Below are 26,349 nucleotides of genomic sequence, written 5' to 3'. Positions count from 1 at the left end.
CATGGAAATTTCAAACTACTTACTCAGATTAAATCCACATAGGCCTCTAGATCAGGCATTCACCAGCTTCCTTGTTGAAGTTACACATTCACTGTTTTTTCTCTTCTGGATTCTCTTCTTCCTATCTTAATGTTTTTGGTAGCCCTAACTTTTTTTGTTTTTAAAGCATTTTAAGTTCAGAATATTTTGCATAGCATGGAGGGGGAAGTGAAGTAAGCTGGTAGCTGATGCTCCACACTGTGTGTTCCCTTACTGTAGGTGATCTCAAGGCTTCAGTTAACGTGGTAGTTAAAACTGTCTACTAATTTATTTACCTGTGTAATTCTGTCTCAACAGACATGCAGTGGAAGGCCTGCTGGTTCAGGCTTCAAAATAACAAACACATTGCTTTATCTCACTTAATCATTTGGCTGTGCTACCGAACATTTATTGCTTGCAGATCAAAAATCAGCTTTTTCCTCTGCCAGAGACCATACCTCTGAGGTGTGTCAAAATCCTACCCTTTCTTTCAGCAGAAGGGCAAAAATTGATTCGTAGTCATTGCACATAATGTTATTGTGTCTTTCTGGTACTTTTGTAACATGTTCGAAGTCCTGTAAACATTTTCTCCTTATCTTTGTTGACAGGTTTGGGTCTTGGACATTCTCTTTTTGTCCTTCCAGACAGACTGTAGCTTCCAGAATTGTATTTGTTGGCTATTAAATGCACCATTTTACAATTTTCAGTATTTGAAGACAAAGACCAGTAGCTCGAATTTGGAATAGTTCAAGACAACATTGTCCTTCTGCATAGTGATAATTGCATTGTCAAGGCAACCCTCTCTCAGTTCTTTTGCAAATACTTCCATGGCTTGCTTAGTTGATACTTATACATAGAGCTAGAATGAATCTGTTAATCCTCCCAGCCTTTCTGAGAATTTGCTTTTCTCAGAATTCTGAGAAACAAGATGTTTCCTAGAGATTTGACAGTTTTCTGGTAATACTTGGGGGACAGTGTCATTCTGAGAGGCTGCTGGTCATGAAATAATAGAATTAATGTTGTTTCTGCTATACTTATGTATTTCAATATTTTTGAGATACATCTTTAGTTCTAACTTGGAAATTCTTTCATAAATACTAAGTATTTTTCAACGTACAGTGTATATAAGAGTTTGGAAACTTTTGTGGTTTGAAAACTGTCTGAACAGATAGAGAATATATCTGACTTTCAATGAAAGAAGCCCTGGCATTGGTATTTTTGTAATAGGTAATGTTGTATGCAACACCTAAAATTGGAAATAAGCTAACAGATACTGTGGTTAAGTTTGTAGTGTCTAGGATAGCATTTTCAGCAAAAGAAAATTTCAGAAAACTTTGCAGGAGAAGTAGGTTTTTGAACAGGGCACGGTGATTAGAGTTGGAACTAAATGTAGCATGTGTTGGAATGTCTGAATCAAGTGCTTTGCAGAGATTGATATTAATGAAAACTGGTAGTCTTAATGAAACAAAGCATATAATCTGAGAGGTTTTTTAATGCTTAATTAACAAAAACATCTGTACAATCTTCAGTCCTATCTTCTGGATATAATATCCAATTCTGTAAAATTCTGACATAGATTAGGCTTCTTCCACTGCAATATAGTGACTGTTCAGACTGCCTTCTGGAAATAGCTGTGGCTGTCACAGATAACTTAAAAGCTCCTATAAAAGTGATTGACTAACAAGGTGATTTTAATTGCACATAAAATAGAAGGGTATTCAACAGAAACATTAAACTGAAAAACTAAAATTGATAGAGGCAGGTTTTTTTTTTGGTTTTGGCTTTTGGGTTTTTTTTGGGGGTCCCCCCCCATTTGTTTTCACCAGTGATGTTGCTGATACACCTGTAAGGCTGTTGTAGATGAAAACAAATAATTATCTGTGCCTGCCTACTTTCTGTATAAAAACAACCAGTGAACAATCGGGTGAAGTTGGTCATAGGCAGGTAGTATATCATTGTTCATATGGTTTACGTGTTTTGATTTAACATCTAGCATAATGTAACATGCTTTCTGAAACAGAATATTGGGAGGAAAAATTTAAAAGTTTTTGGGCTTCCCCCTCACCTTGGGGAGTGGGGGTGGGGAAATGCCTCTGTGCCCATTGTTCATTTCCTTCAGAAAGCAGTACTTTTAATTTAGTAATCCTGTCTTTTCTCCAAAAAAAAGGGCATTGTTTTGAAAGTAGAAAGGTAATTCTGTACCTTGATCACCTTCAATAGCATTACCAGTCTGTTTCTGTTGTAGCAAGCTGTGCAGTGTAGTTGTATATAATTTTTCACGTGTGGAGACTGGGGAACGAACTAAATTCATTTTATTAAGAAATGCTGATAAACTCATAGTCTTTTTCCCCACCCAGTATGATGAATTGGTTCCTGCATCCCTGACAACCAAATATGGAGGGTTTTATATCAACACTGGTACTCTGCAGTTCCGGCAGGCATCTGATTCAGAGGATGAAGACTTCGCAGAAGATAAAAAGCATAGGCCACCTAAAGTGAGTGATGTTAATTATGCTTTTTATAACTTATAGCTAGATGGACATTGGGAAATGCTTGATACTTTCAGAATATCTCATAGGAAGAGGCTGAAAGCGAAATGATACACAGTACTGTTTTATTGCATTTCCTGTTTTGTGGCTCATGCACTAGCATTGGGGATATAATTCATGATTTCCACAGGTTGTCTAGTCTTGTAAGGCTAACAGTCTGTTTAGGCAAGTTAACAAGTTATGTCTGTCCATCTTGAAGTGAGAGATGATTCTGTAATTTTATAGGAATTTTATTATGAGGTGAGAACTTAAATTCTCCAACGCTGTTTTTATGATGTTGCATAAAGCTTGCGTCGTTTTAAATTGTTCCTAATACTCAGAATAACACTAAATTATCTGTTAAAATAAATTCAGTGCATAAGAACAGCTATATCAAAAAGTATATATACAGTCTTTCCCAAAGTGTGCGGTTCTATGTACTTTGACAAGTTATGATCAATGCAAACATAATTGCTTGCATATGACATTCACAAGTTCCATGCAATTCCAAGAACTTCCTGCTTTCTGACTCTTCCTGCTCTAGAATTCTTTAAATTTAAACATAATAAGGTTCTTGCGTTGGATCTGATTGGAATGGAGTAAACTTTCTTCATAACAGCCTTTACGGTGCTATGATTTGGATTTGAGACTAACATAGTATTGATAACGCACCAAAGTTACCTGTTGCTGAATATTTGCACAGTTTGAAGGCTTTCTCTTTTCCTACCCTGCACCAGCAGGTAAGCTAGGGACTAGCAAGAATTTAGGAGGGAAGACAGCTGACCTGAATTAGCCAAAAAGATGTTCCATACTATGTAACTTCATACTCAGCAATGAAACTGTGGTAGCAGAAGGGGGTGGGTGGGATTCAGTCTTCCAAGGTGGCCATTGCTTATACTGGCTGGGCATCAGTCTGCATGTGCCTTAAAGTATTCTTACTGTAAGCTCTGAATTCAGTAACTATTTAAAAATAATTAATGATTGAGACTTGTCAGTAACAGCAATTGCTGCTATGAATCAGTGGTACTGTTTGCCTTTACACACACAGAGGTATTTTTCCTGGCTCTGAATTGGAAAGTGTAAGGAAAACTAGATGCCTCTTTCTGTAAAAGTCTTTTAGGGTAGAAGAATCATTGTCCTTTATTTGATCTCTTTTCTAGATAGCAAAGTTGAAAGAAAGTGAAGATCGAGGAATGAAGAAGCGCAAGCGGAAAGATGAAGGGACAGAAAAGGAGAAGAAGCCTCGAAAAATGAAAGTTCCTAAGCAGTTGGGGTATGTTTCTTTCTTTAGATGAACCCTTGAATTGTGAGGTTTGGTTTCAAGATTGTGTGCCATAGCAAGATTATCACAACTGTTTAGAATATTGTAATTTTAAACTATAATTAATAGCTAATAGATTTTTGGGTTTGGAATTTATGCGGATTTTTTGCATAAGTCCTACAAGCTAATATTTGTCCCCCAGAATTTTTAACAAATAATAATAAAACAAGGAAATAGGAATTGCAGAACAGAAATTTTGAGTCTATGAATAGCATTATCTATCACTGTTCTACCCAAAGTCTTACGTAGCACTAAGAATTACATCTTGTAATAAAAAATAGCTTTCTTCCTATCCCTTGGTTTCTTATCTGAAAACTATAAACACACCTTAATTATTCTACATGTTTCTTACTAACTTTGGTTTCCTGAGTTCTGAAGTTATCATGGAAGGATTAAGGTGGTGGAATTTTTTTTTATTGGCTTCTAGAAAATTGTCATTGAGTGAAAGTTGTCTTATGAATATTCAAATTGGTGTTGAAAATGTATTGATAGTGTCTTTCATCAACGTGATGCATTGACAGAAAACACTTAGTTTAAGTACCATATAGCTGTTGAGCTTGCATGTCGAAATTCTTAGCAATTAATAGAATTTTTTTTAACATACATGGTGTGCCTAAACTTAAAGCAACTTGCCACCATTCAGAAGTCTGAGAGTCAAATTGCAGTAGCGTAGATCAGCCATGAGTTTTAATAACTGTGCCAATGCTTCCATAATTAAATTGCAAAGTCAAAAGTAAATAAACTTTGCCTTAATGTGTACAAAACTTAACAAAACAAATTGGTTAGAGCGTGGAATCACATGACCAGCAAAGGTTTATGGTAGTTGATAGAATAGTGTGAAGATGAAAGTATGATGTACTGGCTTCTCCCCTGATAATCTTTTAATTGTACTAAAATCACAGATTTTTGTTACAGATTACTGAGGTCTCAAAAATCACATCCATTCCAATGCAAGATTTCTTTCCTCTACAGAGTAATGGCCTTAAATTCACACAAGTCTGAAAAGAAGAAAAAGAAATTGTATAAAGACTCACTCTCTCTGGCTGCCATGATCCGTAAATTTCAAAAGGAGAAGGAAGCCATGAGGAAGAAGGAATCTAGTCCAAAACCTCCAGTGACTGTTGCAACCTCTACCCCTAGTAAAATTCCTTCCTCCTCTCTCAGTGCAGGAAATGATATCTCTGACTTGAATCTTAGGATCAATGATCCTGTCCTCTCCATTTTTGGTAGCACAAATGAACGTGAGCTCCTGCAAGAAGCTGAAAGTGCCCTGGAGATGCTGGGAGACATTGACTTTGACAAGTTGCTTGATGGCACTTCTGATGGCAGCCCGGTATCTGAGCTGTCAGGAGAAAATGGAAATGTCACTCAGGCAACCTACACCTCTCAGGTCATGACACCCAAGCAGGTGCCTGCCCTCCCAGAAGGTCTGCCTATGCTACTTGAAAAACGCATTGGAGACCTTCGAACAGTAAGTATGAATTTACTGCTAAGGGATTGCATTCAAGAATCTGAGAGAATGAGGAAGAATAATTAGGGCCTAAGTTATCATTCTTGGATTGCTGGCTGAAACTCTGAAAATGTTGAATGGATCTTAATGTCAATCTTAATGGCTGTATTTATACTCAGATGAAAATGGGCACAGAGATGATGCAGGTAAATTGTTAAGCAGTGTTTGTTTCACAGTGGAGACAAGGTTTTCTAAATCTTCTGTGTACAATAATTATTTGTTTGGGTTTTTTCCATAACAGAAATGTCAGTGTCACTTTAACTTGAATTATTAGTTGGTGAAATGGATGGGCATTTTCTTGCTTTGGAGGAGGAAACTTGAAATATGACTGTGGCTTACAAATTGATGTCTTGAATTTTTGGCTTTGTAACAGAAAAGCTAACTTGCTAGTTCAAAAAAAATGCACCAATCAGCAACAACAAAATCCACCAAAAATCCCCACCACCAAACTGAAAAACAAAAAAACCCACCCCAAAATACCAATCACAGCCACAAAACTGAATATTTTCTTTTCAAAGGTTAGAATGGAGTGCAAACTATTTAAAGATGTTAGTAACAAATATTAAATGAACAGGTCACAAACATTCTACTAGTTTATTGAAAGGGATCAGAGCTACTAAGGTATTCTATGCTCCTTGTTTCAGTTGTGGATGTTACCTTACATTGAGGAAAAAATGTTTTGTTTGGTTCTCTAGATTCTGATGTTTATTCTGAGCAAGAAAAAGCTTGAAGTGCAGCTTTTCCTTGCTCATTAAGTTTTGAAAAAGCAGTTCAAGTTACTACATTTTTGGGAAAAAAAAATCTAAACTGTAGCAGAGCTTGCTTTGCTAAAATAAATAGATAAATCATAATGTTTATTTTTGCCTGTATGTAAATGTTTTAGTGTTCTTAGTTTTAAATGTACCAAGCTAAATACAATCAAGGAATTAATATTTACTAAAGTGAGAGAGATTATTTTGTCTGCCTTTGAATATTCAGGTTAATTTTGCTATGAATCGACAATAAGCTTCTAGCAAAACTGTAAGAACAACTGGATTAGGCCAAAAGTTAGTGTTAGTTCCCTGCCCCACATTCATGCTGCTTCACTGTAGAGCAAGTCCTGCCCGGTTGAAAGACAGCTTTTGGTTCAGTGTTGCTGAGAAAACCTAACTCTTCTATCTTCTGCTTTTGCTGTCTTCTGGAAGGTTGGTGCTGGCTGAGCAGAGCAAGTTTATCCATACGCTTGGGGAAAAACTAGATTGTGTTGACTTAAAGATTGCAACTTCTTTACCTTCTGCAAATTGCCATCAATTGACACATTATTAGTGGGGGGGAAAACATCATCTAAAAAGCAGGAAAAAAGAAATGTCTTGTCAAATACTTACTATGCTCACAGCTTTAGTGCTCTTTAGTCCAAAGAAAGCTAAGAAGTTTGTAAAGCTGTGGGAAAAAGCCTGTTCTGTGCATGGATTATGATATATCTAGATTTTAAAAAGACCCACCACTTCTAGAAAGCCACTGACTAAATACAACAAAAACTTCCTGACTTCTTTTGTATGTTAATGTGTTCTGGTTCCCTAAGTGGGCAACTGAACTACCACAACAGAGAGAATATTGTACACAAGCAAGAAAGTAATAAAATGGCATTTTTCTATTGTGAAGGAATTGTCAAAATAATTTGTGGGTGGAAAAAAAACCACCACAGTTCAGTAATAGTGATGCAGTTTTTGAATCTGCCGATGTTGTTCTCTTCAGAAGCCAGCAACACTATCCAATGTGATAGTATAATGCTGAAACCATCGTTTAAGGTCTACCTGGGACCAAAATGTCTAAGTATATATTTCCTTCCACTTTATATAAACCAGAGGATGTTAATAATCCTTCTGTTAACTATGCTTAAAGATGCTGGATTTAAGACTTTCAAACTTGTCTTTTTGGTATCCTATCACTTGTAAACTTCTATAACCTTTCTAATTTTTTTAGCGGAATGAATGCTTCAGCATTCTTAGACAGATAGTACCATCCCCTCAGCAGCTGAATTTATGGTAGAAAGTAGTGAGTGGAATGCGGTCCTTATAGGAACTTAAACTCTGGTATCAGTGTTCATGACTGAAGTGGTACAGTCTTCAGACAATGGGCTACCTTGTGGTTTCTAATAGAGTATCAGACTCCTGTCTTCCTGTGCAGTGTAGAGTTCACAATTCCAGAAAATATTTTTCTTTCACATTTAAATGGGTTAGTTACAAAGAGCCAAGAACTGTAAGTATTTCATAGTAATAAAGGAATTTTGTCAAGTTAATACTTGTATGTATTTATAGTTTTTAGCTATGTTGTTACAAGTCACTAAATTTTTTTCAAAAAGTGGAATTAGAGGTTTTAAATTATTTGACTGTTCAGCCTTGTAGCACATGAGCTGCCTTTAATGTTTGTCAGTCATTATAATGATACTATACTTGCACTCTTCTGCATGCGTAGCCTTTTCTGTCTCCTTTAGATATTGGTTGTCTGGTCCCAGTGCCAGAATGTAAGATGATAATAAGCCTCGGAAAGTTTTCTTTTGACTTCTGTAAATCAGTAGAGTGGATAAACACTAGAGAGAAGATCTTACCAATTTTTGTAGAACAGTGCAGGTATTGGCTTTCCTTATAAGCTGTCATTGTTTGTGAAAATAAGAATCTAGGTAATAAGAACAAAAGAAAGGGATTCTGCATGGAAAGTCTTGAAAGATCAGTAAAACCTTCTAATGAAAGGAAGTATGTATAAGAACAAAGCTGTCTTTTTTTCCCCACCCCAGACTCAGGAAGTGACCAGACAAAAATTAGAGGTGTAGTCTAAAGGTGGTGAGAATGGCAGAGAGCACCGGAAGAGAGGGATGAGGTATTCTTCTAGCATACATAATCACTTTGTAGAAATTGCAGTGAAGGACTGGGATGAATCTAAGAAGTCTGAAGTTGTAACTGGATGAGGCGCATAACAGAGCTAGGAAGGAGCCTTTCATACACTGAGAGTAGAAATGTGTTTGATGCTCTTGCTTGCTTGACTTGTCAAGCAATGCTCCTCTTTTTAAAGCTAACAGTGGTAGTGCAATGTTGCTGATGGTGAGATGATAAAACATCTCTACCATTTTCTTTCTTCATGGTTATTGAAAAGGTAAGTTTAACATCAATCATCCAGACAGGTACTAAATAGAATGATTGATTGTTGTAGAGCAAGCCTTTTTTGAGTAGAATTATAACAATTCTCACCTTTTTTCTAAATGGCTGAGTATAGTTTGGATTTGTTTGGTTTTTTCCAATGCTGTTTTCCAGAAAATAAGAATGTGATATTAGGTATGTGATATAGCTGTAAAAGTAAAGATACAAAGGTTGTTGGGATAAAATGCTCTATGAACTTTTGGATACTCTTTATTGCTGTACTTTCAGGCCGCCAAGATGTTTGATGAAGAAGGCAGGAAGAAGTTTTTCACGCAAGACATGAATAATATTCTGCTGGAGTAAGTGCTTATCTGTACAACCTTCCCTTTTTGGAAAGGGGGTGAAAGGAAAAGTACAGAAGAGGAAATATTGTTGAGGTTGTTCCAACAAAGCCCTTAAAAGTCAATGAAGGTAGATCAGTCTAAGCTAGTTATTAGCTAAAAAGCTTTATATATTAATACAATTCCTGTCATGACTGACTGTCTGTCCTTATCCAGTGTAAAGTGTTTTGTAGTGCCCTGTGTCCTTGACTTCATGTGTAAAATTCAACAAAACTGCCATTGTTTCTTGTACCCCACTTTTATAACTCAGAACACCTTCAGCTGTCATGAAGTAAAATGCCAGCTCTTTTTACTGTGTAATCCTTCAACTAAGCATTTAATATAGAAAGTTCTATGTTTGTATTCTAAGAAACAAAAAGTAATCTCTAGAAGACTGTAACAGTCAATTGTATCAACATTGTTCTGTAATGGTAGGAGTAACAGAAACTTGAATGACAGTGTTCAGCATTGCTGGAGAAGTATGTATATGAATGGTTTCTTACCATTGATTAAGAAGACTTCCTTCTGTAAAAAAAAAAATTATCTGAACATGTCCCAAGCTGCTATTTTTAGTATGTGTAGCTAGAATATGGCATGCATATGCAGCTTGCATAGGTTCTTGTTTAGTTGTCATCTTTATCTTGGAGTGCCTCACGGGTTGGCTGTCTCATTTGTTTTTCAGTATTGAGCTACAGTTACAGGAGATAAATCCTGCCATTCGCAATGGAGTGTACTCTCACCTTGAGGCCTTTGTGCCATGCAATAAGGACACACTGATAAAACGTCTGAAGAAGTTACACCTCAATGTCCAGGTAATGGCAGGGAGATCAGCCTTCAGCAGGAGTCAGTTCTGTAATAGTGACGAGGACAGAATGCAGGAGAGCAACAACCACACAGTCTCCAATAAACCAAAAGATTTTGGATGAGTTGCTATATCAACTTAAAAGGTTTTTTCTGTGTATCTGCTATTGCCACTACTTTAGGAACCAATATTTTAAGTATTTCAGACCCTTTATTTGAGCATTAAGTGCTTTCATCTTGAAAGCTGCATACAGGGTACATATTCAAGTGGCAGAACTATAAATCAACAATTATCGTGATTATGACAGGCTAAAAAAAATAGCTCCTGCATTCACTTTCGTGTCAAGAAAAAAATAAAGGCTAGATGGATAACAGACAAACCAGCCTGTACTGTTTGTGCAAATTTGATTTTTGTGGCTAGGTCTTACAAATACTTCACATGTCATTTGCAGTTGCTTTTCTCAACTTACTTTATTCAATAGGAAAACATTCTTTCTGTTATCTGAAGTATTCTGACCTGATTCTTTAGATGAAATCTAGGACTAAATCTGGCAGAGGATCTGAGGATCATGAATGCAGAGATCTCAGAATTTGCAAAGGCGGCAAACAGATTCGTATGCTATTTCTAAGCAGTAAGACACAATAGCATATAGTATTCTAGTTCTTCTCAGTAAGCAGTTATAATTAAGAACATAAAGTAAGAAGAAGTAGGAAGAGTTTAAAACATGTAGGGAAGTATATATTATATTACTTTACTGTTTGAAGTTCTTTGTATTTAGAATTGTCTCCAAATATTTAGTTCTTACCTTTGAGGTATATAAATTGCATATAATAATATGTATAACTTAGGGTGTTTTTTTTATACTGGAGTTTTTTGAGACTTGATTAATTGGATATTTATTTGTAAGTGTCGAGATACTCATTGGTCAGGTCATCTTGCTTTTTCCTCTCAGGTTTTCTTCCCTTCCCTATCTTGATTAAAAAGCATTATTTCATAAGATCATGCCATAGTGTTTTGGGATATTCATGTTATATTTCCTTGTGACTGTCTTTCGTTGTTTCTAGTCTAAAGACTTGCATGAGTTCTATGAGAAATTTCAAGTGTGTGCATTACTATAATGTTGTTGCATTTAACAGGATTCAAGTGCTGTATAGGAAATGGCTGTTGCAGTCAGTAGATAGTACTAGGAATCTTGCCTCAGAAGCGAGCAGGGAAATAGATGCAATGTAAGTAATGTTTCAGTTAATTTTTGTGAAACTAATAGAACTGCTTTGGTATTTCTCTTTTCACAGGATGACCGCTTGAGAGAACCGCTGCAAAAGCTGAAACTGGCTGTCAGTAATGTCATGCCTGAACAGTTATGCAAGTATCAGGAGGACTGTCAGGCCCGCAATCAAGCCAAGAATGCCAAGTAGGTATTTCTGGAGTCTGTGCATGCCCACTCTAGAGTTCAACTGGAAGTCTGTCTCCATGTTGTTCATTCCCCAAGCTCAACATAGTACTTGGCTACAACTTACAGGTGCCTGTAAGTTTTGAATTGTACAAAATACGTAATGTTGTGTAAGTTATGTTATGATCTGATTCTGGAAAGATATTCTATTAATATGAATTAAATAGGTCTTGAAAGAAGGAAATTACAAACTGAGAGGGATACTGGAGATTCTCAAAATGCTGGATTAATGGAGGAGGATGTTATGTTCGGGTCCTTGATACATATTGTCATTGTTCATTGTAATTGTTTTTCTCATAGTTAACTAATTTTAGACTTGGGGAAGTATTAATAGGTGAGTATTCTGCCATTCGCAGTAGATGGATAGCATCCTTTTCACTTGTCTCTGAGGACCATGAAACAGTAGGGAGAGGAAGATGAACTATTTGCCCTTTCAGGAAAGGTATAATGAGAAACTGAAGACAGGTCCTTCGTTTGCTTGTTTATATTTTCCTAACACCTGAAATGACACTCCTTTCTTAAGGAGTTGTATACCTGTAAAGAAAACAATTGTTCCAACTGTAGGTTACAAGCAGAAGATGAACGAGAGAAAAATGGATCGGAGGAGGATGATGATGAGAAACCTGGAAAAAGGGTTGTGGGACCCAGAAAGAAATTTCATTGGGATGACACAGTGCGGTGAGACAAAACTATCTTTTCCACCAAGAATTTTCACTGGCTTCATAAAGAGGACTCCAGGGCGATGTTATTACATGATACTGTTCAATAAATAATTGTTCTCAGAAGTATACCTCCTAAGTTTTGGAGGGTGTTGGGGCTAAATTGGCAAGCTAGAATGCTGCAATGGTAAAACACCCTTTTCTTTAACTTGAAAGGCAAAACCTCCCTTTTCCTTAACTGGAAAGGCAGGATAATTTTATGTCCAGCCCTTTTTTTTATCTGCTTGTTTATCTGCTTTATCCAAATACATGAGAATTCTCCTGGTCCTAGGACTTTTGAGCTTCTTTAAGCAAAGAACAGAAGTGTAAGCAGAGTTATACTTGCCTCCTACCATTCTAGGAACAGGTCAGAAAACACTGTCACCCAATGAGCGGTAAATGTTTCTGCCACAATGGGGCAGAGGACCAAAATTGGCAGTGCTGGTTTGGCAAGCTTCCCAGTCCTTGGGCAAGCCAGCATCCAGAATGCATGAATCTTAACCCTTCCTATACAGTCTCTACCTAAATTCTTTGTTGTTGCTCAGGAGCAGCACAGATTCTTGTCTGAAATGAATTCTCACTGTTCTGATTCCTAGAATAAATTTTGCTGAAAACTGAGATCACTGTTATTTAAATAATCTAGATAGGCTTTTGAGCAAGCAAATCCTTATAAATTATTAATTTTCCACACAAGATGTAAGCTAATTTTAGTACAAGTGTACATATTATTAAAAGAGACTGGTGGACTTAACATACTAAAAAGATTCATCATGGTAAGAAAACAAGGAAGCAAGCTTCATGGAATGTATACAACCAGTATAGCTTGGACTGATCTGGAGGGAGCCATACTTAGAGACGTTTAAATCTTTTGTTTTTTTTTTCATTCAGGAGGCTCTGAAAAGGCCAGTGTGACTTAACTGTATGCACTTATATATTTTAAAGACAGCATCGTTGTCAGAAAGAATTCTCTGTTGAAATACTCAGTGTACAATGGACTTGCTTTCAGACATTCTCCATCTTAAATGAAATAGAGGTCACTGTGAGCCAAGTGGGAGGAGATATTACAGCTATGAGGAAACCACAAAGAAAAAGTAAAACCAATTACAAAATAATAGTAAGGATGAAAAAGAGCCCTGTGATCGGTTGGAGATGGAGAATTGACAGTGGCAGATCTTGCCAGTTTTAGTAGCAAATTTGTGCAGTGGCAAACTTTAAATAAAAAAAGCAGTTGGAACTGAGTTCTTCCTACAGCTGGCAATGGACAGCAGCTGTATAGCATTAGTGCTTCAATTTCTCAGCCTTTTTCTGCTGACAATTTTGAAATGATTGTTTCTTTAATTCATTTACTGTGCTTTCTTTCTGCAGGTCTCTGTTGTGTAATCTTGTCAAGATTAAGCTGGGATGCTATGAGCTAGAGCCAAATAGAAGTCAGTCTGCTGAAGATTACCTCAAAACCTTTATGGAAACAGAAGTGAAACCACTTTGGCCTAAAGGCTGGATGCAGGCAAGGTAAGATACCTGCTTTATACATTTACTCATTTTGGTGTTAACTATTTCTTGGGTCTTATTTATTGTCATGCATTTGACTCAACCGTGTACTGTTAATATTGTTTAAAACTCAAAAATATGTTAGTGGAACTGGAATATTCTAGAATGAATGAAATGTTTTTCAGAAGTTAATTTTTGATCTTGTTTGCAAGCTGAAAGGCAAAAAAAACCCCACTGTTTTCGTTGGAGAACTATTTGCTTTTGTCATCTGCTGGAGACTGAATTTATTGAAGTTCATAACAGAATGTGTGATGCTTCATTTTAGGGGGAAGTATGAGGCAAGGAGTAACTGCTTGGGAAGTTTTTCTGTGATACAGGAAGTGATAGTGATGTAGAAAGCAGATTTGCCTATACATAGTAAGCAGTCTGAAGTCTACATCACACTGCATTATCAAAATTATAAGTTGCAATTTCAATACCAGAGTTCACAAAACACTAAGGTTTGTACTTTTTATTTTCTGTAGCAATTGGGATGCTCTGTGATGTTGCAGTTAAAAATAGACCAGTTTCTTAAAGAAAATTTCTGCTTACTTCCTGCTGACTTACTAAGAGGAAAAAAACACCCAAAGGGGGGAAAAAAATAAAATGAGAGCAATAGTAGTCATTGTGAAATACAAATTTCACAAAGTTTTCAAACACTTGAAGTGGAAGAAGAAAAGAAATTATAGATGTGTATTCTTTCCTTCCGTAGCACCCATTGAAAAAGTTTCACATCAAATCCTGACACAACTGTAAAAGCTAAATGATAGAACAATACTAACCAATTTACCCAAGAATACCTTGATTAGTCAATCTGTATCAAGCTGCAGAAATAACTAAGATTTTCTGGAATAGTCAGTATAGAAAATGAGGGTGTAATAATCTGCTTGTGAAATAGTAATGAAAGGAACAAATGAAGTTTTATACTTCTTGGCATACAACTGACTTATTTCTGTTCAAGGATCTAGTTTTGTATAGTAAGCATGCTGATAAGAGATGTTCTCTCTTATCTACTTCAATAAAATCTTCATGAGACAAGGAATCCCAGTGTAGCTCAAGAATGTGTATGGAAATCACTGGTAGTGGCAAAATAGTCAAGTGATAGTTTGAGGTCATTGAAGAATACATAGACATAAACTGTGTTATGTCTTTGTATTTGAAAGCCATATAACATATATGATTCTCTCCTTTCTATACAATGTGTGATGAAAATTTCCATAAGCTTTTAAACAATCTATAAAAGTGGTTTCAACAAAAAGACAAAGACATGCACACACACCACCCCCAAAAAAAAACGATCCAAAAAGCAAACAAACCCCAAAAGCTGCCTGAATGTAACTTTCTGTTGACCAGCAAGATTTCATTTACCAACTGGGAAGTCTTGGTACCATAATGATTTATATATTGTCCCATATTTATGGGCAGGTGCTTCCTTGCTTTCTCTTTAGGAGGTGATGCGTTGTAAATTGTAGGTAAAGTTATGCATGGAAAGTTGAAAAGCAAGCATTTCCTGGCGTCTGAAAGTGGTAACTCCTAATACAGGGCATTATTCATATGTGGGATGCTCATCTTGTTGGCATGTTAGAATAGGGATTGTTATGCTGAAGGCATAATTTTTTACCTTTATATGGGTCCTCAATAAGAAGGAGCTATGTAAAATGTAAAGAAAAATTAGGCATTTAATGTTAAAAATGGCCTACTGACTATGTATTTCATAAGGAATTCTTACTAATCAGAGTAGGTCTGTGGTATCAGAACTTCGTGGGTTCAGCCCAGAAGAAAGATTTTCTTGCTCTTTCAAAGTTAACTGTATTTAATGTTCCTCATAGCTCAGTATAGAAGCATGAGGTAGGGTATCAATCATAACTTTAAACTGCACCTTGTTCATTTGTCCATGTGTATCACAACTACCTTTGTCACATGAATTTTCTGTGTGTAACTTCCATACTCTGCCTCAGGAGATTGTTTTATTAATAGTCATGGATTTAGAGTAATACTTTTTGTCCTAAAGGATCCCAAAGCCTTTTCAATAATGTAACCCACTTTTTTTGTAACTAGGTTGCATATTAATTCTATGTGCAATTTTATTTTTTTTTAAAAGCCTGCAACCTAAATATGTGTATGTTCAAAAAAGAAGCGTAAAGGAATAGGAAGTCTGTTTCCTTTAATTCTAAGACTTTCCTCAGCTTTGGAGGTGGTCATGCAAGTAGGCTTGCAGCACATTTCACACAGGTGAAACAGCATGCTTGACTGGAAATCGTGATCAGAGAGAAACAATCTCATACTGATCTCACTCATCAACTTTAACATCTAAATTTATTTATGCAATGGAGGAATTCTTTTCCAAAGATACTCTTGCTTTGAAACATACACTGCACTGTCCTTTCCTTGTACTGTGTCTTTGGCTTCTGTTCGTGTAGTAGTTACACTTTTTGTCTTGAGCCTTTAAGGCTGGTACTACAAATTACTGGGGCCTGGGATTCATTTTGGATTTCCATTCCCAAATGAAAAAGATCAGGAAAAAGCACCAGGAAGGAGGTACAGAGGGAAATATTCTGGAGAAGCTGGATGTGTCAGAATGTGGCACATTGAACTTGTGATGAGGATTGTTCCTTTCCTTCCATGGTGTTCTTCATAGACATTCAGTAGTCTCTAACTGGGAGCAATGTAATACTGGTTTGGAGGTTAGTATGGTGAAGGAAATGTGAAAATGGAGCTTAAAGTGGAATCTGAGAAGTAAGGCATTGGAACTGCAGCAAGAGGATGTCAATATTTTCTTACCAGATTACAGGAGATTTGTGGATACTTGATTTTTTCTTAACTGTTGCAGCTCTACAGGATGTGTTACCAGTGGTGAAAAGCTCTTGTTTAGACAACTGTTCAGTGTTAGTATGGTGGCAGTGGTGTAGGGAAATCTTGTCTGTTCTAGTTTGCCTACCTGGAAACAGGGAAAAGGGGACTGGATTTTCATTATTTGTCTAGTTAGTTGCACCTGAGTAGCAAGCTGTAGAATAGGTGCAAGTTGGGAATTGCTTTCACTTCACACTTGTCAGCTCAGGAGTTGATAACATGGAAATAAAAGCATGTGAAGTGTTGAGATTTGTTATACCAACTCTTGCCATACTACAACTCTGTAGTAAAATATATGTGCAAGTCCAGTGTAATCGCAGAATTGCACACCAGAAATGGTACACAATGGCCCATACAAAATACTGAAGAAAATTAGAAACTAGCTTGGCTACTATGTTCTGACTTTTCCTCTGTGCTTAAAAAAAACACCACCACAAACCCACAACAAACTAATCACAAAACCCAAACAATGTGTGGACACATAGTGTGTAAGAGTTTACAATAATCCTCAATTTGAGATTTTAACATTAGCCTTTGAGGAGAGAATTCAAAATTTCTTTCTTCTGTCCAGCTGAAGGAGGCAATATTCTGTTATGTTGACTCCAGCTCGGCCCATTTACTGAGGTATTTTGAATGTAAACTTGAAATCTTTATTAAGCATTCTTCTGTTCGTGGCTGCCTGGAAATATGTTATGACAGTAATGACAGCAAACTATCTACTAGCTGCTTTGGGGACAGATAATCAAAGGGTTCTTTTGAAAATTCAATGATACTTGTGTATTTGATGGTTGTAGCTGATTGTCCCTGTAGAATCACCTTATGCTGCTTTTCTTGCTACTTTTTTAGGATGCTTTTTAAAGAAAGCCGAAGTGTTCACAATCACCTTACTTCTGCTCCGTGAGTATAATATTGATAACTTACTAGTATCTTCAGGTTGTTTGTAGCATCTTTTCCCATCTTCACGCTACCTTTTTTTTTCTGGCAATGGAGATAGTTTGGGATTTGTTTGAAAAGACTTATAATGATGATTTTTTTTATTGCATTAATTCTTGGGACATTATATTTTAACTCAGTTATGAAGTGGCTAGATAACTGAAGTGGTTTTTCATTCTTGGATTAATGTCTTTTACTTAAAATATTTCTAAGCCCTATACATTACCTCAATTTAATATGCTGCACAGCAAAATTTAACTCAGACTGCAGTACTTCCTGCTCTTTTCCTTGTAAGTGTCTTTGTAACCACAGAAGGCTGTGTATCTTAGTGGAGTGTTACCTTTTTGACTTTCAGACAATGCTGTGCTCCTCTTGGGAGCTGCCCACATTCAGCTGGAACTCAAAAAACAATTATGACTTTGAATAACACCCAAATTGCAACCTTTGTGGTAAATATGATTAATGCAGGATATTTTTCTACATAATAGCAAAACTGAGTCACAGTCCACCTACATTAAGGTCTTTTTTTTAACCAGGCATGTTCCTAGTTACTTAGGAAAGGAGAAAAAATGACCTATAAGATGTAAATCTGTTGATCCTCTTGAAGAAATAGAAGTGAGAAAAGCAGGTGTGAAGTGCTTAACTTCTAAGTTGAAGCTGATGACTACTAGTCCTTAATGCTGTCCTTGCTTGTAAAACTGCATTGGTGCTATGGTGTTCACTTAACGCTGCAAAAGAACCTGGAAGTTTGTATCCAACTTCTTTGTTGCAAGAAACCATTTAACAACTTTCACAGCTGATAAACAACAAAACATGTCTTTGGTGGGGTTTTTTTGTGGGGGGTGGGGCACGGAGGGCGCTGTTTTTGTGGGATTGAAATATAAATGAGAACACAAATTATACTCCTTGGTGACAAAGTGAAATGATGTAACTGTTATAGGTGACTTCAGTTTAGACAGAGGTCTGCTAAATAGACAAATTCTTTAAGAATATAAGGAGCTGAAATGACTTGAAGTTTTGAGGTTTCTCTAAATTGGAAAAATATAAAATAGCTCTCCTGATATGTATCAGGAATTCAGTGAATTTTGCTTCTAATTTACTTAGATCAACGATACAGTGGATTAAAAGTGTGCTTGTTCTCTTCATCCACCCCCACGCATATCTTAACCCATTTTCTATTTCAAGGATGTTTTATTATTAAAGCTGGACTACAGTAGTCATCCTTCTAGTTTATTGGCATATAATCAGGGTAACAGTTAAAAGTAAAATTACTTGCCTTTCTTTTGTCTTCTGATACACATGTATGCCTTCCTTTTTTAGGGCAAAGAAGAAGGTGATTTTGGCTCCTAAACCCAAAGTGAAGGTAAATGCCTGCTTATATATATGAATTTTATATGACCATTTGATACAACACGTTTCCTGCCTCTGATCCAGAAAAAGTCTGGCAGAAGGGTTCCATTAGGAAATGCAGTAAGAACTCTTGATGTGGTGGTTTATTAAAGGAAGTAGAACAAAAGACTTCTGTTTTCTGTATCTTCAAGCTATATTAGTTTTTTGAAAATTGACTGCTAAGAGATACTAGTTCAGGTAAAGTTTCACTTTTTTTAGTGTGCTTTGTTTGTTTTTAGCTTGTATTAAATTTGGGGGTACTGGAAAAATATGTGGTTGGGAGGATAACAGTACATTGATAAAAGGTCTCATTAGACATCACTAGGTGTTGCTTTAGATCAGTAGCCATTTTACCTAGTGATCAGATTAGCTATCCTGTTCTTTGCAGCATTGATTACTCTTAACTGTGTGGGGCACTTGGATATGTAAAGCAACAGCACTAGGTTTTTAAATACAGATGCGGAATTAGCACACAGGACTCCAGCCCCTGGATATCATAGGTATCTTAATATGAAAAGTTCAATAGTAGATCTTTGGTTCATGTGAATTTACAGAATGCTAGTATTACACTGTAGAAGACTTTAGCTCTACTACAGAAAGGCTATTAAACCTGTCTTATCTCTTAATTCTCAGGACTCCAGTCCAAAGAAAGAACAGAAAACATGTACGTCTTCAGTCAATTCAAGTTGCGCTACTGGACTGAGTTCCGGCACACCTGTCTGCACCCCACCCAGCTCTAGCTGCCCACCAGCTCCAGAGACTATCTGCTTGGACGACTCACTGGATGAAGACCTCTCTTTCCACCCACCCTCACTGGACTCTATTTCTGATGCTCTGGCAGTTATCAATAATGGTGCCAAGGGATCACCTCTTGGGTCTACCATAGACACACCAACATCCAGACCTCGCCCTGGGCTGAGGGAAGAGAAACTAGCAAGCATTATGAGTAAGTTGCCCCTGGCAACTGCAAAGAAAGTAGAGCCCACTCAAACACCCCATTCATCAAGTCTTATTGCTGGTCACACAGGGCCAGTACCAAAGAAACCCCAGGACCTAGTTCACACTGGTATCTCTTCAGGCCTTATTGCTGGATCTTCAATTCAAAATCCTAAGGTTTCCTTAGAGCCTTTGCCAGCCAAACTACTTCAGCAAGGACTACAGAGGTCAAGCCAGATCCAGGCTGCTTCCTCTTCTTCGCAGACTCATGTTTCTTCCTCTAAGACCCAAGCAGCTATTTCCTCCACCTCTCAAAGAGCCAAGGATTCTAATATATTGGTATCGTCTGAGGCTCAAGGTGGTTCTTCGTCAACATCACAAGTGACAAAGGTGCACCAGCATTCAGCTGTACAGCAGAAATATGTATCTCCTTTACAAGCAACTATTAGTAAATCACAGACCAATCCAGTGGTAAAATTGAGTAGTAATCCTAAACTGTCTTGTTCATCACCAGTAATGAAAGCTCAAGATAAGTCTGTAGTATATCGCCTGCCTTTGTCTAATCCCTCATCTGGAAGTGGCTCTCAAGTGTCTCATCCACTGGTTTCTCGGACAACATCCAGCACCTCTACCTCTAGTAACTATTTAGCCAAGGCTATGGTGTCACAAGTTTCTTCCCAGGGTTTCAAGCCTCCCTTCTCCATGGCTGCCTCTCCCAAACCTGCTGCCTCTCCCAAGCCTACTGCATCTAAGCCCTCTGTGACACCCAAGCCCAATGCATCACCTAAATTTTCATCTAAGTCCACCTCATCCCCTAGGCCTGCAGCAACACCCAGTTCTTCCAGTTCAAGTGCACTAGTTTCCCAGAGTAGTCACTCCAGCAACAACCCCCTTCATAAACAGACCGGTGGTGTAAATATCAGCAGGCAGTCTCCCACAATGAATCTGCTGCCCTCTAATCGCACCTCAGGCCTTCAGCCTGCAAAGAACCCTCAGGCCTCTTCAAAATTGCCCAACTCTTCTCCTTCTGGAACTGTTGGTAAAAATAATTTGGGTGGAGTTGGAATGAATGTACCTGCCAACAGAGGCAGTAACCTTAACTCAAGTGGAGCTAGTAGGACTAGTCTGTCTGGGGGAGCAGGAAGTGGAACACAGGGTGCTACTAAACAATTGTCAACTCCACACAGACCATCTTCTGCCTCAGGGTCTCCAGTTGTAGCAGCCAGTGTGCAGGTATGCATCTAATGAGTTCATGTTTAACGTTTATCACATTGATTTTGGAAATGTTCTTTCTTGCAATATGCTGACTTGAAAACATGTCATAAATTTAATGTCTATACTTTACTAAGCATAAATTCTAATACTGGTGAAACTGTTTTGCACTAGTGAATAGGTATTTCCAGCTGATGTGAAATGCAAGGATCAGTGTGGAATGAATCCTCACTGTAAAATGTTGATTGGTCTGTACTCTGGAACAGACGGAGTTCACTTTGGTTTTCTTTTTTTTTTTAAGAGCACTAGAAAAGGTAAGCTTTGTGTGGCCATATTTTTCAGGGGCTGTGGTATTTCCTTGTGTTACTGGATTTGTGTATTCTTGCATATTTACTCATTTGTAATGATGGTCACATGAAAAGGTGTCTGGTACATTTGTTGCCAAGCTTCACGATTAACTTGCAAAACTAGAGTTCTGTTGCCTGTGGTTTGAGTATAATGCAAGACTTGTATTTAAAATTAACGCTTGCAAGGGCTTTTCTTTAGTATTGGTGATTAAATATGTATTTTATTTTGTAGAATCTAGTCATACTGAATGAGACATTAATATAGATAAAGATCCTGGAAGCTGTTTGAGATAGAGCTTATGCAGAACTTTACAACTGGAGACAAAACAAGTCATATGAAACAAATTTTTGAAAATACTGTTGTTCTAAAACCCATGCAAACCTATAATATACCCAGAAGACAAGCTGCTTTCCCAAGTTGTGCGCTTTTACTGGGAATGATATAATCACTGAGAGGATTTGAGGGTTTCCTCTCTTTATTGTTCTTTCTATCCTGAAGTCTTCACTACTTAACTAAAGTTAAGAAAAGCAATATTGCTGTAAATCAGTCTTGGTGTACAGCAAATGGAAAAGCTTTGTATTTTTCTGAACAGTTGTACATAGCTGTTGCATGGTAGTGGTGTACATTCAGCTTTTAGCTATGTTTTATAAAATTTTAGCTTGCCATCAAATTTTCTCAATGCAGCTGAGTAACAGGAGGAAGATGATTTTCACAAGGTATTTCTATAGTCTTTCATTCTTCTGTACCTTAAGTGTGTTAGTAAAGAAGAAATGTCTTGTAGGCTCTGACCGGCCTTCTCATTCTTTTGGGTGTTTTGAACGAAACCCCCCCACAATTCATATGCTGTGGATGGGCTGCACAGGTACCACTTGAGGCCTAGAGAAGAGCTGAGCCAGATACAGTACAGCCGGGGTACTCCAGAAGGTGCCTGCAGGAGACAAAAAAAGGCTACAGTGAATGCACTGGGAACAGAGGAGTTGTTTTTTTCTGGTGCAATCAGCAGAATCCAGTGGATACAATTGCTGTGATGTAGAAGAAAATGTGAAATGGGTGTGGTAGTGCTTAAAGATGACTGAGAAGGGAAATAAGTAGTATTGTGTTGGATGATGAGATGAATTCTGGCAAATCTACCTGTGGTTAAAGGCAAGTAATTTTTTTTAGAAACACTGATCACCTGGGGGATGAAATGCATTTTGGCAGACAATGAATGATGTTGAAGAGGGCTGGGATGTGTGTGGTAGATAATCAAGTAACATGGGTGCATATTGTAATACAGCAAAGTAAGGTCTGTTACTATATAGAAGGGGGAAAATCAACTAAAGGTACCGAGTAGCATATGACAGCACTAAAATAATTATTGTGACTTTACACATGTGGGGGGGTTATGCTTCAGAAGTTGATAACCATTCTTCTGAACCACTTCTAGGTGCAAGGAAGATAAATGTTGGAATAATGTTGTTGCTGCAGTGCAGACCTGAGACTTAGTCAGGGAGCATGTTCAAGAGAAGATGAGAATCAAATTACCTCCCAGTCTAAATATGCTGAAGGGGAAGAGATTCGTGATCAGAGGGCTTTATTTAGCCTTAAAGATCCAATGGGCTGGCTACTGAACCTAATAAATTCCAAGCTAGTTGTTAGATACAATGTACTAAGGAGTTGGTTACCACTTTGCTTAAGACTGAAAGTGAATCTCCTTTCCTTTAAGGGTTTAGGGGTTTAGTTCCTATCTCAGATGCTATTAGTCAGAAGATGAGAATGGTACTTGAGTTGCTTACCAGAATATCCTGGTATGCTTATGTTGAAGATATCTGACTAGATGATTTCATGTGATAATAAAGATGATCCTAACTACAAAGAGCTTCCAAGAAGTGTTTCTCTCCTTTCCCCTTCTGATTGACACAGTCATTTATCAGAATATAGGCTTATACCTGCTGTAGCTCCACAGAAATAGTACTCTAGAATACTCAGTTAGGTTACATCTTAAGAGCACAAAGTAATCTTAAAATTCAGCAATTACCATGTGATTTCCTTAAAAAGTTCTACCTACCATTACTACTCTTGAGCAGAATCTGGCTTAGACTTCTAAGGATCTTAGGGACTCAGATTTACATGATCAGGATGAACCCTTTTATGAAACACTGTCATACATGAAATAAATGGAAACATCTGAACTGCAGCTTTTTAGGGCATTCTGTGTAGCTCTTTCCATTAACTGACTTTCTTTCCTCCTTTTTGAGAGAGTAAGCAAGGTCTTTGCAGAGCACATTACAAAACTTCTTCATGTTTTCAGGCATTCTAGGAATTCACAATTGCAAGAGATTACCGTATGGCTTTTATTTTGTTGCACACTAAAGATTACATAGACAATGAATGATAGTCGCTTTTTGTACGTAGACTTATTGTGAAACGAGTACTTTAAAGGCAAAAGAGAATAATCATGTATGTTGAAGTTTTCCATCCTTTTTTGTCCTACTTGTGGGATGTAATATGTCTTAGAAGCTATCACTGCTAAGATGACTAATACAAACACTTGCTACAAACATTGCATCTGTAGCTTTTACACTTACAGGGTTACTGCTTTAAAAATTTTCTGGTTTCTCATAAGCAGCAACTAACCTTTCTTTAGCTGTTTTCATCTCAACACCTTAAGACCAAAACTGGTAATAGAAACTTCATCCCTGCTAGTAGTTTTCATCATACTGCTGTTTCTGTAAGTTGATATTGCAGAACTCAAGTAGATTAATTTCATTTTAAGCTTACGTGTTCGTTAATATGATTCTAAGTTTTGGTGAAGGCTTATTTGTATAAATGCATGGGTTTGGAAGTCCTTTTCAGTCTGAGTCTTTCTAACCTCAAATATCTAAAATATCTGAGCTTGAATCTGATTGAAAAAGCTTTCTATGCTGTTTTGTGGTATATAATTAGAGAATTGAATATTAGCATGTAAAATTACTATATGTGTAGCAAAAGAAAGATTGTTAAACAAGAATGAGTTCTTCTGATGTTAAGAATTATTAGTGATTTGAAAACTGTTGTAGCTAAAATGTTCTGGCTAATCTTGCGTTTTCATTTTTAAACTACAGTGAATTTAACTTCATTGTGACATATGTAGAGTGGAGGGATTATTTTCCTTTGCCTTTTGCTTTGACGTGTGCATGCATACATATATATGTCTGCATCTTGGTAACCTGACTTTTCTCAAAAGCGGTTCTTATGTGTGTGGGTTCTTAAGTAAGAAGCAATGATTTTTGAAAATTAAGATTCAAAGCAGCGTCTTTAGAAATAAAGTTAGTGTTCTGTTACAACCCAGGTTTGAAGAGGGGAGAGTAATACTGTGCTTCTAACAACTTCAGGTCTACATCTGATAATTTTGTATTTTTCATCTAATAGAAGATGTTGCATTAGATTCTGACGGTAGATCCAGTGTGTGATAGAGGAAAATACCTGTAAGGCTGATAAGAAAAACGTGAGATGAACCATACTGTCATGTCTAAATCTGAGATGTATTTGTACTTGCTTAGCAGATGAATGGTGGACAGACCTCCTAGGTGGATAAACAGCTATTTATTAATAGTTAAATACACTTTTTAATAGGGCCATACTTAACAGGAAATAGTTATTAAGTCCTTAAAGAATATAACTCAAAGCTTTGAAATCTTGAAGTACTCCTTTTCTTTGTGCAGTCAACAGCAGGAGCATCATTACTGGCCAACGCCTCACCTCTGACTCTCATGGCATCACCCCTGTCTGTAACCAGTCAGAACGTGACGTCTACACCATTAACTCCTTTTGGGATGCTGGGTGGCCTTGTTCCTGTGACCGTGCCCTTCCAGTTTCCCTTGGAGCTGCTTGGCTTTGGGACGGACACAGCTGGAGTGACAACCACCTCGGGATCTACCTCAGCGGCTTTCCACCACAGCCTAACTCAGAGTGAGTGGAATTAGTTATCACACTGTGCTATAAGGAAGGATGCATCCTGAAAATGCAATTTAAGAAGGGAAGCAATAAAGTTCTAAGACTCAAATTTAGTTCATGAAAGTCAGTACAGAAGAGTAAATGTGATTTCTTTGCTCATAAAACTTTATGTAATTATCCAAAAATTAACAATTGCCTCTTACAAGTTTAACTTCATTGTTACATTCCCAGTATATGCTTGGCTTTGAACATCTTTTTTGGGTTAACTTTTAATCCCTGATCTTTAGAGAGGGATATAGCCTAAAAGTCTTCAAAGGTCACAATTCATATAAGAGACTTAATGTGATTGCTCAAAATATCCTTAGCTCAGTAATCTCAGATATCAAGCGATCCTCTTGTGAGGAAGTATCAACCAAGATGGCATTTATTTTTTCTGATTGCTTAAAAAAATCTGTAGGTTTTTAACCTATATCAATTTTTGGTCTTTCCACTGAAGGAAATTATTTGAAAAGTTGCATCCCAGTAGTGAGTCATGATCCTTGCTCTGACTTTTAACTATGTCTGCTGAATAGATCTGTTTCTATTGACTTATTCCAGCCATCAGAATGCTATCAGGTGTATCTTTTTCATTGTTGAGATACATCTTCAGAAATATGTGCAAATTGGCGTGCTAGAATAGCTACACTATAAAAATAAACCCCTCTTATTTCACAAAGGCTGCCTCTGTCCTTAAGACTTAATTTTGATCTCTTGCTCTCCTCCCCCCTTCCTCCAGACTTACTGAAGGGTTTACAGCCAGGTGCTCAGCATGCAGCAACGCTGTCTCACTCACCTCTGCCTGCTCACTTGCAGCAAGCTTACACAGGTAAAGAAACCGTATTTTTCTTACTATTTTTAATTGAGATGTCTGCCCTAGACTGAAACAAAATGTATACCAGAACTGATAGTGGTTTAGAGAAGACACAACACAGGGACAAGCTTTGATAGCAGCAGACAGTATTGTAGCAGTATTTTTGAAAACAGTTTTTTGTCTTAAAATGTCAGGAACAAAAGCTGTCCAGAAATTTCTGTAATATTTTAGTGTAGCAGTTCTAGAAACTGAAGTGTCCAAATTCAGCTAGTGGTGGAAAAAGGAATACCGCTTACTGAATGCTGACCTTTGTTTACACAGGCTGCATAAAGTCTGTAGTGGTGAGATTGTTTTTTCCACTCAATTTTAATTTCTCCTTTGGGGGAGAAACTGACTTTCCAGCTAGAAGCTTCATGTTTCTTGTAAGCGTGTATACATGCGTGAACAGTGTGATGGTTTCCTAATGGAAGGTCTGCCTTCCCTGAGAATTTTTTTCCTTGACAAGTTGCATATTTTGGTTGAGTAGAGAAGCCTGAAGTAGCACATCTCCTTTTTCTGTTTGTAAGGCT

General features: G+C 37.2%; 1 protein-coding gene across 4 annotated transcripts in view; it reads left to right on the top strand.

Moving 5' to 3' along the window:
• Nucleotides 1-26,349, top strand: part of UBN2 (ubinuclein 2) — a 56,216-nt gene that overhangs the window by 19,878 nt on the left and 9,989 nt on the right. For 3 of the 4 annotated variants that reach the window (XM_040594856.1, XM_040594854.1, XM_040594858.1), the window contains 13 exons: nt 2,376-2,513; nt 3,707-3,819; nt 4,840-5,338; nt 8,779-8,849; nt 9,553-9,682; nt 10,965-11,083; nt 11,687-11,800; nt 13,186-13,329; nt 17,044-17,094; nt 18,451-18,493; nt 19,153-20,688; nt 24,699-24,945; nt 25,706-25,795. In XM_040594856.1, coding sequence (XP_040450790.1) covers nt 2,376-2,513; nt 3,707-3,819; nt 4,840-5,338; nt 8,779-8,849; nt 9,553-9,682; nt 10,965-11,083; nt 11,687-11,800; nt 13,186-13,329; nt 17,044-17,094; nt 18,451-18,493; nt 19,153-20,688; nt 24,699-24,945; nt 25,706-25,795 — 3,295 coding nt within the window. The remainder of the gene's footprint in view (nt 1-2,375; nt 2,514-3,706; nt 3,820-4,839; nt 5,339-8,778; nt 8,850-9,552; nt 9,683-10,964; nt 11,084-11,686; nt 11,801-13,185; nt 13,330-17,043; nt 17,095-18,450; nt 18,494-19,152; nt 20,689-24,698; nt 24,946-25,705; nt 25,796-26,349) is intronic. The other variant, XM_040594857.1, reaches the window with a different exon arrangement.

Source organism: Falco naumanni, chromosome 5 (genome assembly GCF_017639655.2).
Source record: "Falco naumanni isolate bFalNau1 chromosome 5, bFalNau1.pat, whole genome shotgun sequence".
Lineage (NCBI taxonomy): Eukaryota > Metazoa > Chordata > Aves > Falconiformes > Falconidae > Falco > Falco naumanni.
The sequence above is the reverse complement of the archived record's forward strand: the minus strand, read 5'-3'. Positions and strand labels throughout refer to the sequence as shown.